Raw genomic sequence first — 9,131 nt, 5'->3', positions numbered from 1 at the left:
TTGGCTAGTCGAAACCGAGTTGACTGGGTGTTGAAGGTCCTGCGCAAGCGCAGGCCAGTCGGCTTTTTTCTTGGGGATGGGCTTGAACAGCTGCATCCACTCATCATTCTGCATCAGCGCTTGTACGCGGTCGAAAACGCGCTTGGCGGCTGGTGTATCACCGCTGATAGGTGAGCGAGGTGCCTTTCAGCAGTGCTGAATGCTTTGCACTCGCCACCGAGGGTTTAGAACCCTCGGTTCCATCGTCAATAATCTTCGTAGGCGGGTTCCGGTTCCGCAACATCATCGAGCTCGTCGGGCGAGGTTTCCTCGAAAGGGACCTGGTCGGCCCGCTCACCCCCGATGATAGCGTGGCCGTCTCCGGCGTCGCTGCGCCTGGCTGCGGAGCCGGCGTCTTGTCTTCGTAATCTTCATAATCGTGGGCGTCAGGACCGATGTCCGCTTCGTCGTCGAAGCTCACTGAAAGCTCAGTGGCGGCTGCAAAGCGCGCAGCCGGGCTTGAACTCTCGTTGCGAGCCCCGCCAGACTTGGCAGGAGTAACTGGTACCGTCGGTTGTCCTCTCGCCATGTTTCTTGTTTTTGTTTTCTTGTTCTTCTTCTCCTTGGTAGCTCGTAAACTGGAAGGCCATACAAACAGTTCACAATGGTCACAATCGGTTCCCGGGTCGCGGCACCAGTTGTGGTGTTGGAAATCCCACGTGAACTCTAGCTACAGATGTAGTTAGGATGTTCCCCACAACAATACGTCTACTAGGATAGTAAACGATCGTTCGGGCGGACCTGAAGACCCCAGTTCTGCCCTTGCACCGGGACAAACTGGACCTTGTAAACTACTTATGTAGGCCAACCAGTAAAATAAGAACACGCTACTAGCACGAGCAAAGCTAGCAGGTGTTTTAAATCCTCGTGGTCCCAACAGCGGAAGGGTACCAGGCACGGGTAAGCCTTTTACGAGATCACCGAGAGTTCAACACTCGGTTGGAAGAATAAAAGGGAGGCAATTCAAGCACTCCCAGTCGTGCAAATAGGCAACAATAAGCCGTCACGTAAAACCTCCCAATAGTAATCGGCCAATACACAAAGTCTCTTGGCCTTGCCGGATGAACCCTCGCTACAGAGCTTCGAGTTCACCGACAGGCATAACACACTCTAACAAGCTTGACCAGACGCTTACCTTGAAGCCGGACGTCGCTCTGTGTGCTTGAGTGGAAATTCTGTTCTGTATATAAGCTTACCCTTTCGCGTCTATTCCTAATAAGAAGTCCTAATCAAGTATACAAATATCAAGTGAACAATGATCCGTTATGGATCTTCTTGCATGCCAAGCGTCGTCTGCACCGTCGCATGAGCATCTTTAACGGTCCGCGCCCTGTCCCAGACGGTGAACGTGTCTTCCAAGGGTCGCTGAGTCTTCCGCGAACTCATCCCAACCGCCACTGAGGGTTCGTACCGTATATGGTCCGCTGAATGCGAATCCGGCCAGTCCATTATTAATAATAAGGACAGCCTGGATTCAGTGACATATGCCCGTATCCAATGCTCGTTGAATGTTCGGAGGTGACGCCGTCGAGTCCCTTGCACCTTGGCGTCTCCGTACATCACCTGACCGAGGGTTCGTCGCTTGAACAACTTGGGCTGTGTCACGTCTTTGTCGACGGGTGATAATCCGCAACTACGGAGAAATCACTACACCACAGTGCCCATGATTTAGGCAAACTTGTAAGAAGTTGACACTACAAGCCATGATGAAGGCGAGAGGCCTCTAAGCCATCACAACGCTGCATGCGAAGCCTCCTCGAAATGGCTCGAGGTGAGACGAAGACGACTTCTGGTATCGTGAGCGGAAAGTCAAAGCGTTCCTGCTCGAAACTCTAACTGATGAGCTTATCGTTAGTGTTAGCACCTAACGCTACTTCTACGAAGTGCTGGAGTACTTGAAATAAACGTACGAAACCAAAACCTGGGGAAACCTAGTCGCTCTGCGGGAAGCTTTTATCTCTTTAAGATACGAAGATGAACAGGAGATGACGGCGCACCGCAACAAGCTGAAGACGATCGCCGACAAACTCACTCAAGAAGGGAAACCTGTCGATGATAAGGAGCGAGTCTCGAGTCTTCCATGCTATGTTGTTCATTCCATCTTTTTTTTTCGCCGTATCCCACTTAGGCATGGTGTCGAGAGGTGTTGCACCCGCGTAGAGGAAGCTCGGGCTGATAACCATTTATTCTTTGTTAATCAAAAGGGAGCCCTCGGAAGTAATAAAAATAATTAGAATTGGAATACTCCCTCAATACCGATAAGAATGCGTATTTAAAAAACCTAAGTTTAATTTCCCCTCTCACCCCTCAGTCGTAAAAAAGAATAGGAATATTTCTTTTGTGGGGTGCTTTATTACAAGAAAGTCCAAATCGTATGACGCCATAGCCAACATATAAAAATAGCGCCTCCTATTAATATCTAAATTTGTACGAGCGTATCTGGCCATTCACTTACTATTATGTATTCTTTACACGCCGACGCCCAGTAAGCATCCCCACGTGCGAAAAACGCTAATAGCCTTGCCCCCTATACAGCAGCCATGAAATGTGGCGATGGCGAGTAAACGCGAGCAAATAAGTTAAGCTGACGCACTACCAATTTTTGTAGGTTTAACTCTTTATAATACTTATTCTGCTGTTTTAAATGAGTAATGGTAAACTATGATTCATTATTAGTAATATGGGAGTAAAAGAGTGACTTATCAGCGACTCGCTCGCTGACAGCGAGTTCGTCCACAGTTTGATTAACGAAAATATTTACAAATGAACACATAGTAAGACCAAGCTATCGTTTGACAGCGCGTTTCCATGCAAAGGCAGTGTTAAAAGCTGAAGTGCTGCACTCTTCAAGACAGGGTCTGTCTCTGGCAACTGCGGGTTTTCTTCAAAGCATCGTTAAGCGCATGAGCACTTCCAGTAATCTCCGCGCTCTCTCAAACCACGAGAACATTCTTTCAGGTGGCAAGCGGCACAATTGGAGCATCGCCTTAAGCTTCCTACTGCTTCTTTTACTTGCGAGAATACTTATTTTAGTGCTTCAACTCGCACCAAGCAGCAACCGAGTTAAATTCCTCAACGATATGCGTCGACCTCGAATGCACAACCACGAGTTTTGGCAAAGGGTCCCCAAGCAAACACGGAAAAAGCTGAGCAGCACCGGTTGTGCATCAATGATATGCCTTGCTCCCGCCAAACTGTGCGTCTGCCAGCCAAAACAAGTCAAAATACGCACAGTGTGACTGGCGAGCAAAAGTGTCCCCAACGGCTGTCCCCAACCGCTGTCTCAGAAAAAGATGAGCCCAAATCATCTACCGAAAAATACAAATGCGCTCTGACAATAAATCCGTTACTACCCAAAAAGCCACAGTAACCGCCGAACGTTTTGCCTTATTTACCCTTTTAGCAATGCTAAACGTAGCGACGAAGCCTCCAAGCAGAATAAAACGGCTGGTAGCAAGTGAGCTTCCTGAACCAGGTGCAGTGTGCGTTTTGGAGGTTGTTGCGTGCGCCCCAGCGCTTTATCTACTCGCCACCATGCGTTCAAGTGCCTTTGCACTGGTTCATTCCTGTTTTTCCGGTCTCGTTGCTTCATCTCCAGCCTCCCGTTGCCAATAAATCCAGAATGACGTCCTCCGCTGCACTCCGTCATATTTCTCCGCTCAAAGTGCGTTCGTTGCCGTCCCGAGAGGCTGCATCATCCTCCAAGACCATGCAAACCCCCACTGCAATTCCGCTCCACTTAAAACTTGCTGTGGGCGGTATGGCAGGCGCCGTTGGAATGGTCACCACTTTCCCCATGGACATCGTCAAGACGCATCTACAGGGCCAGACACGCACGGGTGGACGCATGACGTTCTCTGGACCTGCGCAATGCTTTAAACACATTGTTGCCACCGACGGCCTGCGCGGCCTGTACCGCGGCCTACCTCCTACTCTCATGGGAGTTCTACCTGAAAAGGCCATCAAACTCGCAGTCAACGAGCAGCTCCGAGAATACTTCACCGACGCAAACGGCAACCTATCAATGGGCAAGCAGGCGCTGGCCGGTGCAGGCGCCGGGTGTGCGCAATCGATCATCACGAATCCGGTACGAATCTAATTAGTGTTTGAAAGGGTGTTTTTAGAGCACTTCGCTAACAGAATTCTAAAATTGTGCAGGTTGAGATCGTCAAGATCCGGTTGCAAATGCAGACGTCGCTGCCAGTAGCAGAACGACAAACGGCGTTGGAGATCGCACGGAGTTTGGGAATCCGAGGCGTGTACAAGGGGGCAGGTGTGTGTTTCTTGCGTGATGTGCCGTACGCTGTCCTCTTCTTCCCGTCGTACGCTACACTGCGTGACGCCTGGGCAGACAAGACCACGGGTAAGAACTCGGTGCTTTCTATTGTGGCCGCTGGAGCTGTGGCCGGCGCTGGCGCTGCTGCGATCTGCACACCAGCAGATGTGATCAAGACACGGCTGCAGATGAAGGGATCTCCGTATACCGGTATGGTCGACTGCGTCCGGAAAATTGTGTCTGCAAATGGACCCACGGCTCTGATGAAGGGCGCGGGGCCGCGTATGATGGTGCAGGCACCGCTCTTTGGCATCACCCTCGTGGCGTTCGAGCTGCAGAAGAAGTACATGGAGTCTCTTGCAAGTCAAGATTAGATTAGAGTTAAGTTGGAGCGGATTAACGGGAGTCGCTTCTCTATTTCATAGAACTTCGCCAGCTCTCCAGGTAACGACGGGCAACCAGCTCGTGGGTCCTGGACAGTGATGCTCGATTTTTTTTTACGTGTTCAGAGGCACCGCGAGCTGCCACCTTTGCGAGAAAAGTAAAGACACTGCCGAGGTAAGATTTTGTCATGCGCTAGGGTGACAATCTGTGAAAACGGACCTGAAACCGATGCACGCGTGACTGTGCTCAAACGTGAGCTTATTTTATACTACAATACTGTAGTAGCTGCACGAATAACTTATTTTGAGGTAGGAACATGTACGTGTAATGTATTATCGCAAAAACGTATGGAGTTGTTTGTTGCCCTTGTCAGCTCTAAAGAAGAACGTGTTATTCTTGGTTCTGAGGCTTACCGCGCAGTTTACGAACGATTCGATCAGCTGGTCGCCTTTGTAAACAGAATGACCAAAGTGTCGATTGCTCCGATGCAACAGTCTATCCGGTCTGTTCAAGTGCAGGCAAACACGTCACGACCATCTCCACGGTCCTCAACGTTTCGCGCTGCTGGGTCCGTTGTAGGACCAGCCGCTAAAAACACTACAGACAGCTACAAACCCGGGAAATGGGACATCTTCATGCTTGGCATCACAATTGTCATCGGTGGCCAGTATTTCTGTTGGAACGCTGGGATCTCTGCTGGTCTCTGGAGTTTTTTTATCGCTTACCTTCTCATTGGAACTGCGTACGTCGCTTTGTGTTGCTGTACGGCTGAAATCACCGGCGCCTTACCGTTCGCAGGTGGAGCTTATGGGCTCGCGCGTTGTACGCTCGGATTCTATCCTGCCTTCATGATTGGCTGTTGCGAAGCTCTCGAGTATATCGCGTACGTCTCAACTTCAACAATCGCGTTTGTTGACCTCGTCGTGGACGCGGTGCCAGAGGCGAAGCCAATCCGTCCTTTATTGTGGGGTCTCTTTTACTTGAGTGCGTTGATATTCCACATCAAAGGTGGTCGAGCGTTCTGGGTCTTCAATCTCGTGTTAGGTGTTGTATCGTTATTGATCGTGCTTCTTTACTGTATCGGCTCACTCCCGTTCGTCAACTTTGCAAGATACGCTGCAGATTCCAATTTAGAGTTTGTGGGCGGGTTCCAAGGTTTCATGAAGGCACTTCCTCTTGCTGCCTGGTTCTTTGTTGGTGTCGAAGCTTTACCGATGGCCAGCGGCCAGGTCGAACAGGCCAAACATGTCGTCCCCACAGCTCAAGTCGGATGCGTCTTGACACTTTTCGGAACTGGGATCTTTGTCTACTTTATCACTGTGTCATTGCCACCTGGAATAGCGTCTCTACCTACCGAATTGGTTCCCTTCGACAATGGATTCACACTGCTTTTGGATTTTCCTCGCGACTGTGCTATCTCTACCAGCAACTTACGCCACCGCGTTTGGATTCATGTGGTGCTATGGAAAACTTATTGTGGCAATGGCGACGTCCAAGTTACTGCCTTCATTTCTAAACAAAACCACGATACAGCATGAAACGCCTTACGCTGCTCTCATTGCTGGCACGACTGTCAGCTATGCTCTTTGCCTCGTGGTGTACTGGGCGCCATCGATCGGACAGTATCTCTTCAACATTTGCATGCTTGCCGGCTTCATGTCGTACACGGGTCAGTGTATCGGCTACATCTCCCTGAAGCACAACTACCGAAATATCAGAGTTTCGCAGTCCGTTCGGGTCGTGGGGAGCTCTTTATTCGATGCTAGTGTGGGTGCTCAGTATCGTCGGAATCGTGGTATTTCAAGGAAATGGCAGTGTGGAGACTTTTGTCTTCATAACTGTCGTTGCTCTGTTGACACTCTTCTACTTTGTATACGCACGGAAGCGACAGACGTTCTCTCCCCAAGAAAACCGCGTCATGTTGGTAGCTCACGTGACTAAATTCAACATTAAGAAGGTTGCTGCAGCGCAGTAAGAACCAAAGCACTAGCACCTCAAACAACAGTCATCATACTGAGGCTTCAGAAGGAAAACGCTCTAAGCAAGTTGAAGCCATAGGGAAATCGACCAAATCTATCAGGTCCATGAGATCTGGTAGAAGCGCCAGAAGTACTGAAGGTCAGCATCGTACTACTTTCTTTATGATAAGCAACGATACCAATCAAAGCTACTTCCTCCGTCCGAAAATATAAGGCATGTTTTAGAGTTAAAATCGTTTTAGCGTCAAAAGCGCGTTTTATTGGTGTCTGATTGGTCTAAAACATGCGTAAAAGCACCTGGTGCTTTTCGCTCGCATTTTGAATGAGTGGTTGACGAGCTATGGTCGTTCCAAAACGGCCACATTCTTCATTTTTCCTTTTATTCTTCGCAACAAGTCCAGATGAGCTCTAACACCGACGGCGCGCGCTGTAAAAGGAAGAACCTCACGTCAGAAGAGCGTGCTCAAGTCGTCGCAGCTCTTCTGCGCTCAAGCGTAAACTTGCAGCCGCCCAAAGCAGAGTTCGCCGCCTGTGCAGTCCATTTTAGCTGTAGCGAGCGCCAGATCGCGCGGCTGTGGCAGCGAGTGGCCCAGGATATTCATGAAGGCAAATCTATCAACTACTCCAGCGGCAGAAAGGGGAAAAGCGGCCGCAAGTCAAGGCTAACGGAGGAGTTCCGCCTCGACCTCAACCACGCCATCGCACTTACGCCGCTCAAAGACAGAACCAACATTCGTACTTTAGCTGACTCCCTCGGTATGTCTAAATCTACTCTGCATGACTATTTTCTCTCGGGGGTGTTCAGATGCCACACAGCATGCCTGAAACCGATGCTAAGTGACGAGCAGAGAGTTGCTCGAGTTCGGTTTGCCTCTGGATTTGTTCAGAAGACGGGAAGACATGGGCTGCAGATCGACAATATGATGGAGTATGTGCACCTGGATGAAAAGTGGTTTTACCTAGCTAAGGAGAAGCAGCGCTTCTATTTGGCTGAACACGAGGAGGATCCCCATACGACGGTCAAGAACAAGAATTATATTGTTAAAGTGATGTTTCTTGTTGCTGTGGCTCGCCCACGTTGGGTACCTAGGCAACATAAAGTGTGAGATGGGAAAATTGGCTTGTGGCCATTTGCTATCTACGAACCGGCCGAGCGTTCAAGCAAGAATCGGCCTGCGGGGACGTTGGAACTGAAGACATACGCAGTGACTCGTGACATCTATCGGCAGTGTCTTTGCCGGTCGGTCATTCCTTGCATTAAGGCCCCTTTGGCCTTCGGGCAAGCGAGTCATCTTGCAGCACGACAACGCAAAACCCCATGTGGCTGCGGATGATCCTGCTGTACTTGCGGCATGTGCGGAGGGCGGGTGGAGGATGCGCCTTCAGCCACAACCTGCTAATTCACCGGATTTTAATGCTCTCGACCTCGGCTTTTTTAGCTCCATACAGTCGCTCCAGCACAAGAAGAAGGCTAAAACTATCGAAGATCTGGTCAACAATGTCGACGAAGCCTTCAAGCAGCTTCATTACAGCGCTCTAGATAGAGTTTTTGTTTCTCTACAATCTGTGCTGATGGCTTCTATGGACGTTGACGGAAGCAACAAGTACGCCATCCCCCATCTTTCGAAAGCCACGTTGACGGATAGCCGTGGTCTTCTCCCGCAGTCCCTAGCTTGTAGTGACAGAATCTATCAGAAGGCAATAAATCTGCTAAGTTCGGCTGATACGAACCGAGCTTAGTCTTATATTTTCGGACAGTGTTATGTGTGGCGCTGGTCTTATATTTTCGGACGGAGGAAGTAATATTTATGGAACTGGTTAGCGGCACCGAGTAAAATAGTACTTACACGAAACATTACAGTAGTACCTTCGTAATTTTGACGATAAAATACTGTCCGAGGTAAATTTCAACTCAGTTCTGAAAAACAAGATTTCTGAAAAAGACACCCCCTCTCCCCCCTTTCTCCCATCCTCAATATCTATGAGCCTTTCATTCCAAAAAATTCCCGCGCACTACATCAGCCACGCGCCCCTCCTAAACTCTAATACGAGACGAAGACACACGACAGCTCTGAAGGTAAGCATGCATGTTCATGTAGATTAGAGGGGGGAGGTAAGCTAAGAGCGTATTCTGTGGTTCTCATGTGTGCAATCAGAATGAGCGACAGTGAACCCGATCGGCAAGTCCCTCCTGGGGTCTCGTGGCTCTGTCCCCCAGTTGATGTCGAGTGGCATGAGAGCTGGGATGCCTTCCGCAAATACATGGAGCGCTACCAAGAGGAGACACACCAGATCTTTCCACAGCGCACGTCCACATCGGTTCAAAAGAGAAATCGAGAAATTAAGGCGCGAGCAAACCTGAGTGTTAATGCGAAGGACCCAGATGATTCCGGCACGACTAACACAGTTACTGATGAGACGTCGGATCGATTGATCCCTGAGGAGTTCGGAAA

At 49.6% G+C, this 9,131-nt stretch overlaps 2 protein-coding genes across 2 annotated transcripts; both read left to right on the top strand.

Moving 5' to 3' along the window:
- Positions 1 to 3,661: 3,661 nt before the first annotated feature.
- Positions 3,662 to 4,689, top strand: PITG_15549 (Mitochondrial Carrier (MC) Family; the record flags this gene model as incomplete). Its single annotated transcript, XM_002897657.1, has 2 exons — positions 3,662 to 4,126; positions 4,198 to 4,689. The coding sequence occupies 2 exons, from the start codon at positions 3,662 to 3,664 to the stop codon at positions 4,687 to 4,689; spliced, it is 957 nt and encodes a 318-aa protein (XP_002897703.1).
- Positions 4,690 to 5,321: 632 nt separating this feature from the next.
- On the top strand, positions 5,322 to 6,716 carry PITG_15548 (Amino Acid-Polyamine-Organocation (APC) Family; the record flags this gene model as incomplete). The annotated part of the gene is made up of 5 exons (XM_002897656.1): positions 5,322 to 5,359; positions 5,409 to 6,156; positions 6,197 to 6,426; positions 6,479 to 6,656; positions 6,705 to 6,716. The coding sequence occupies 5 exons, from the start codon at positions 5,322 to 5,324 to the stop codon at positions 6,714 to 6,716; spliced, it is 1,206 nt and encodes a 401-aa protein (XP_002897702.1).
- Positions 6,717 to 9,131: the final 2,415 nt, after the last annotated feature.

The sequence above is a fragment of the Phytophthora infestans genome, genomic scaffold, assembly GCF_000142945.1.
Source record: "Phytophthora infestans T30-4 supercont1.42 genomic scaffold, whole genome shotgun sequence".
NCBI lineage: Eukaryota > Oomycota > Peronosporomycetes > Peronosporales > Peronosporaceae > Phytophthora > Phytophthora infestans.
This window is presented reverse-complemented; position numbering and strand designations above follow the sequence as displayed.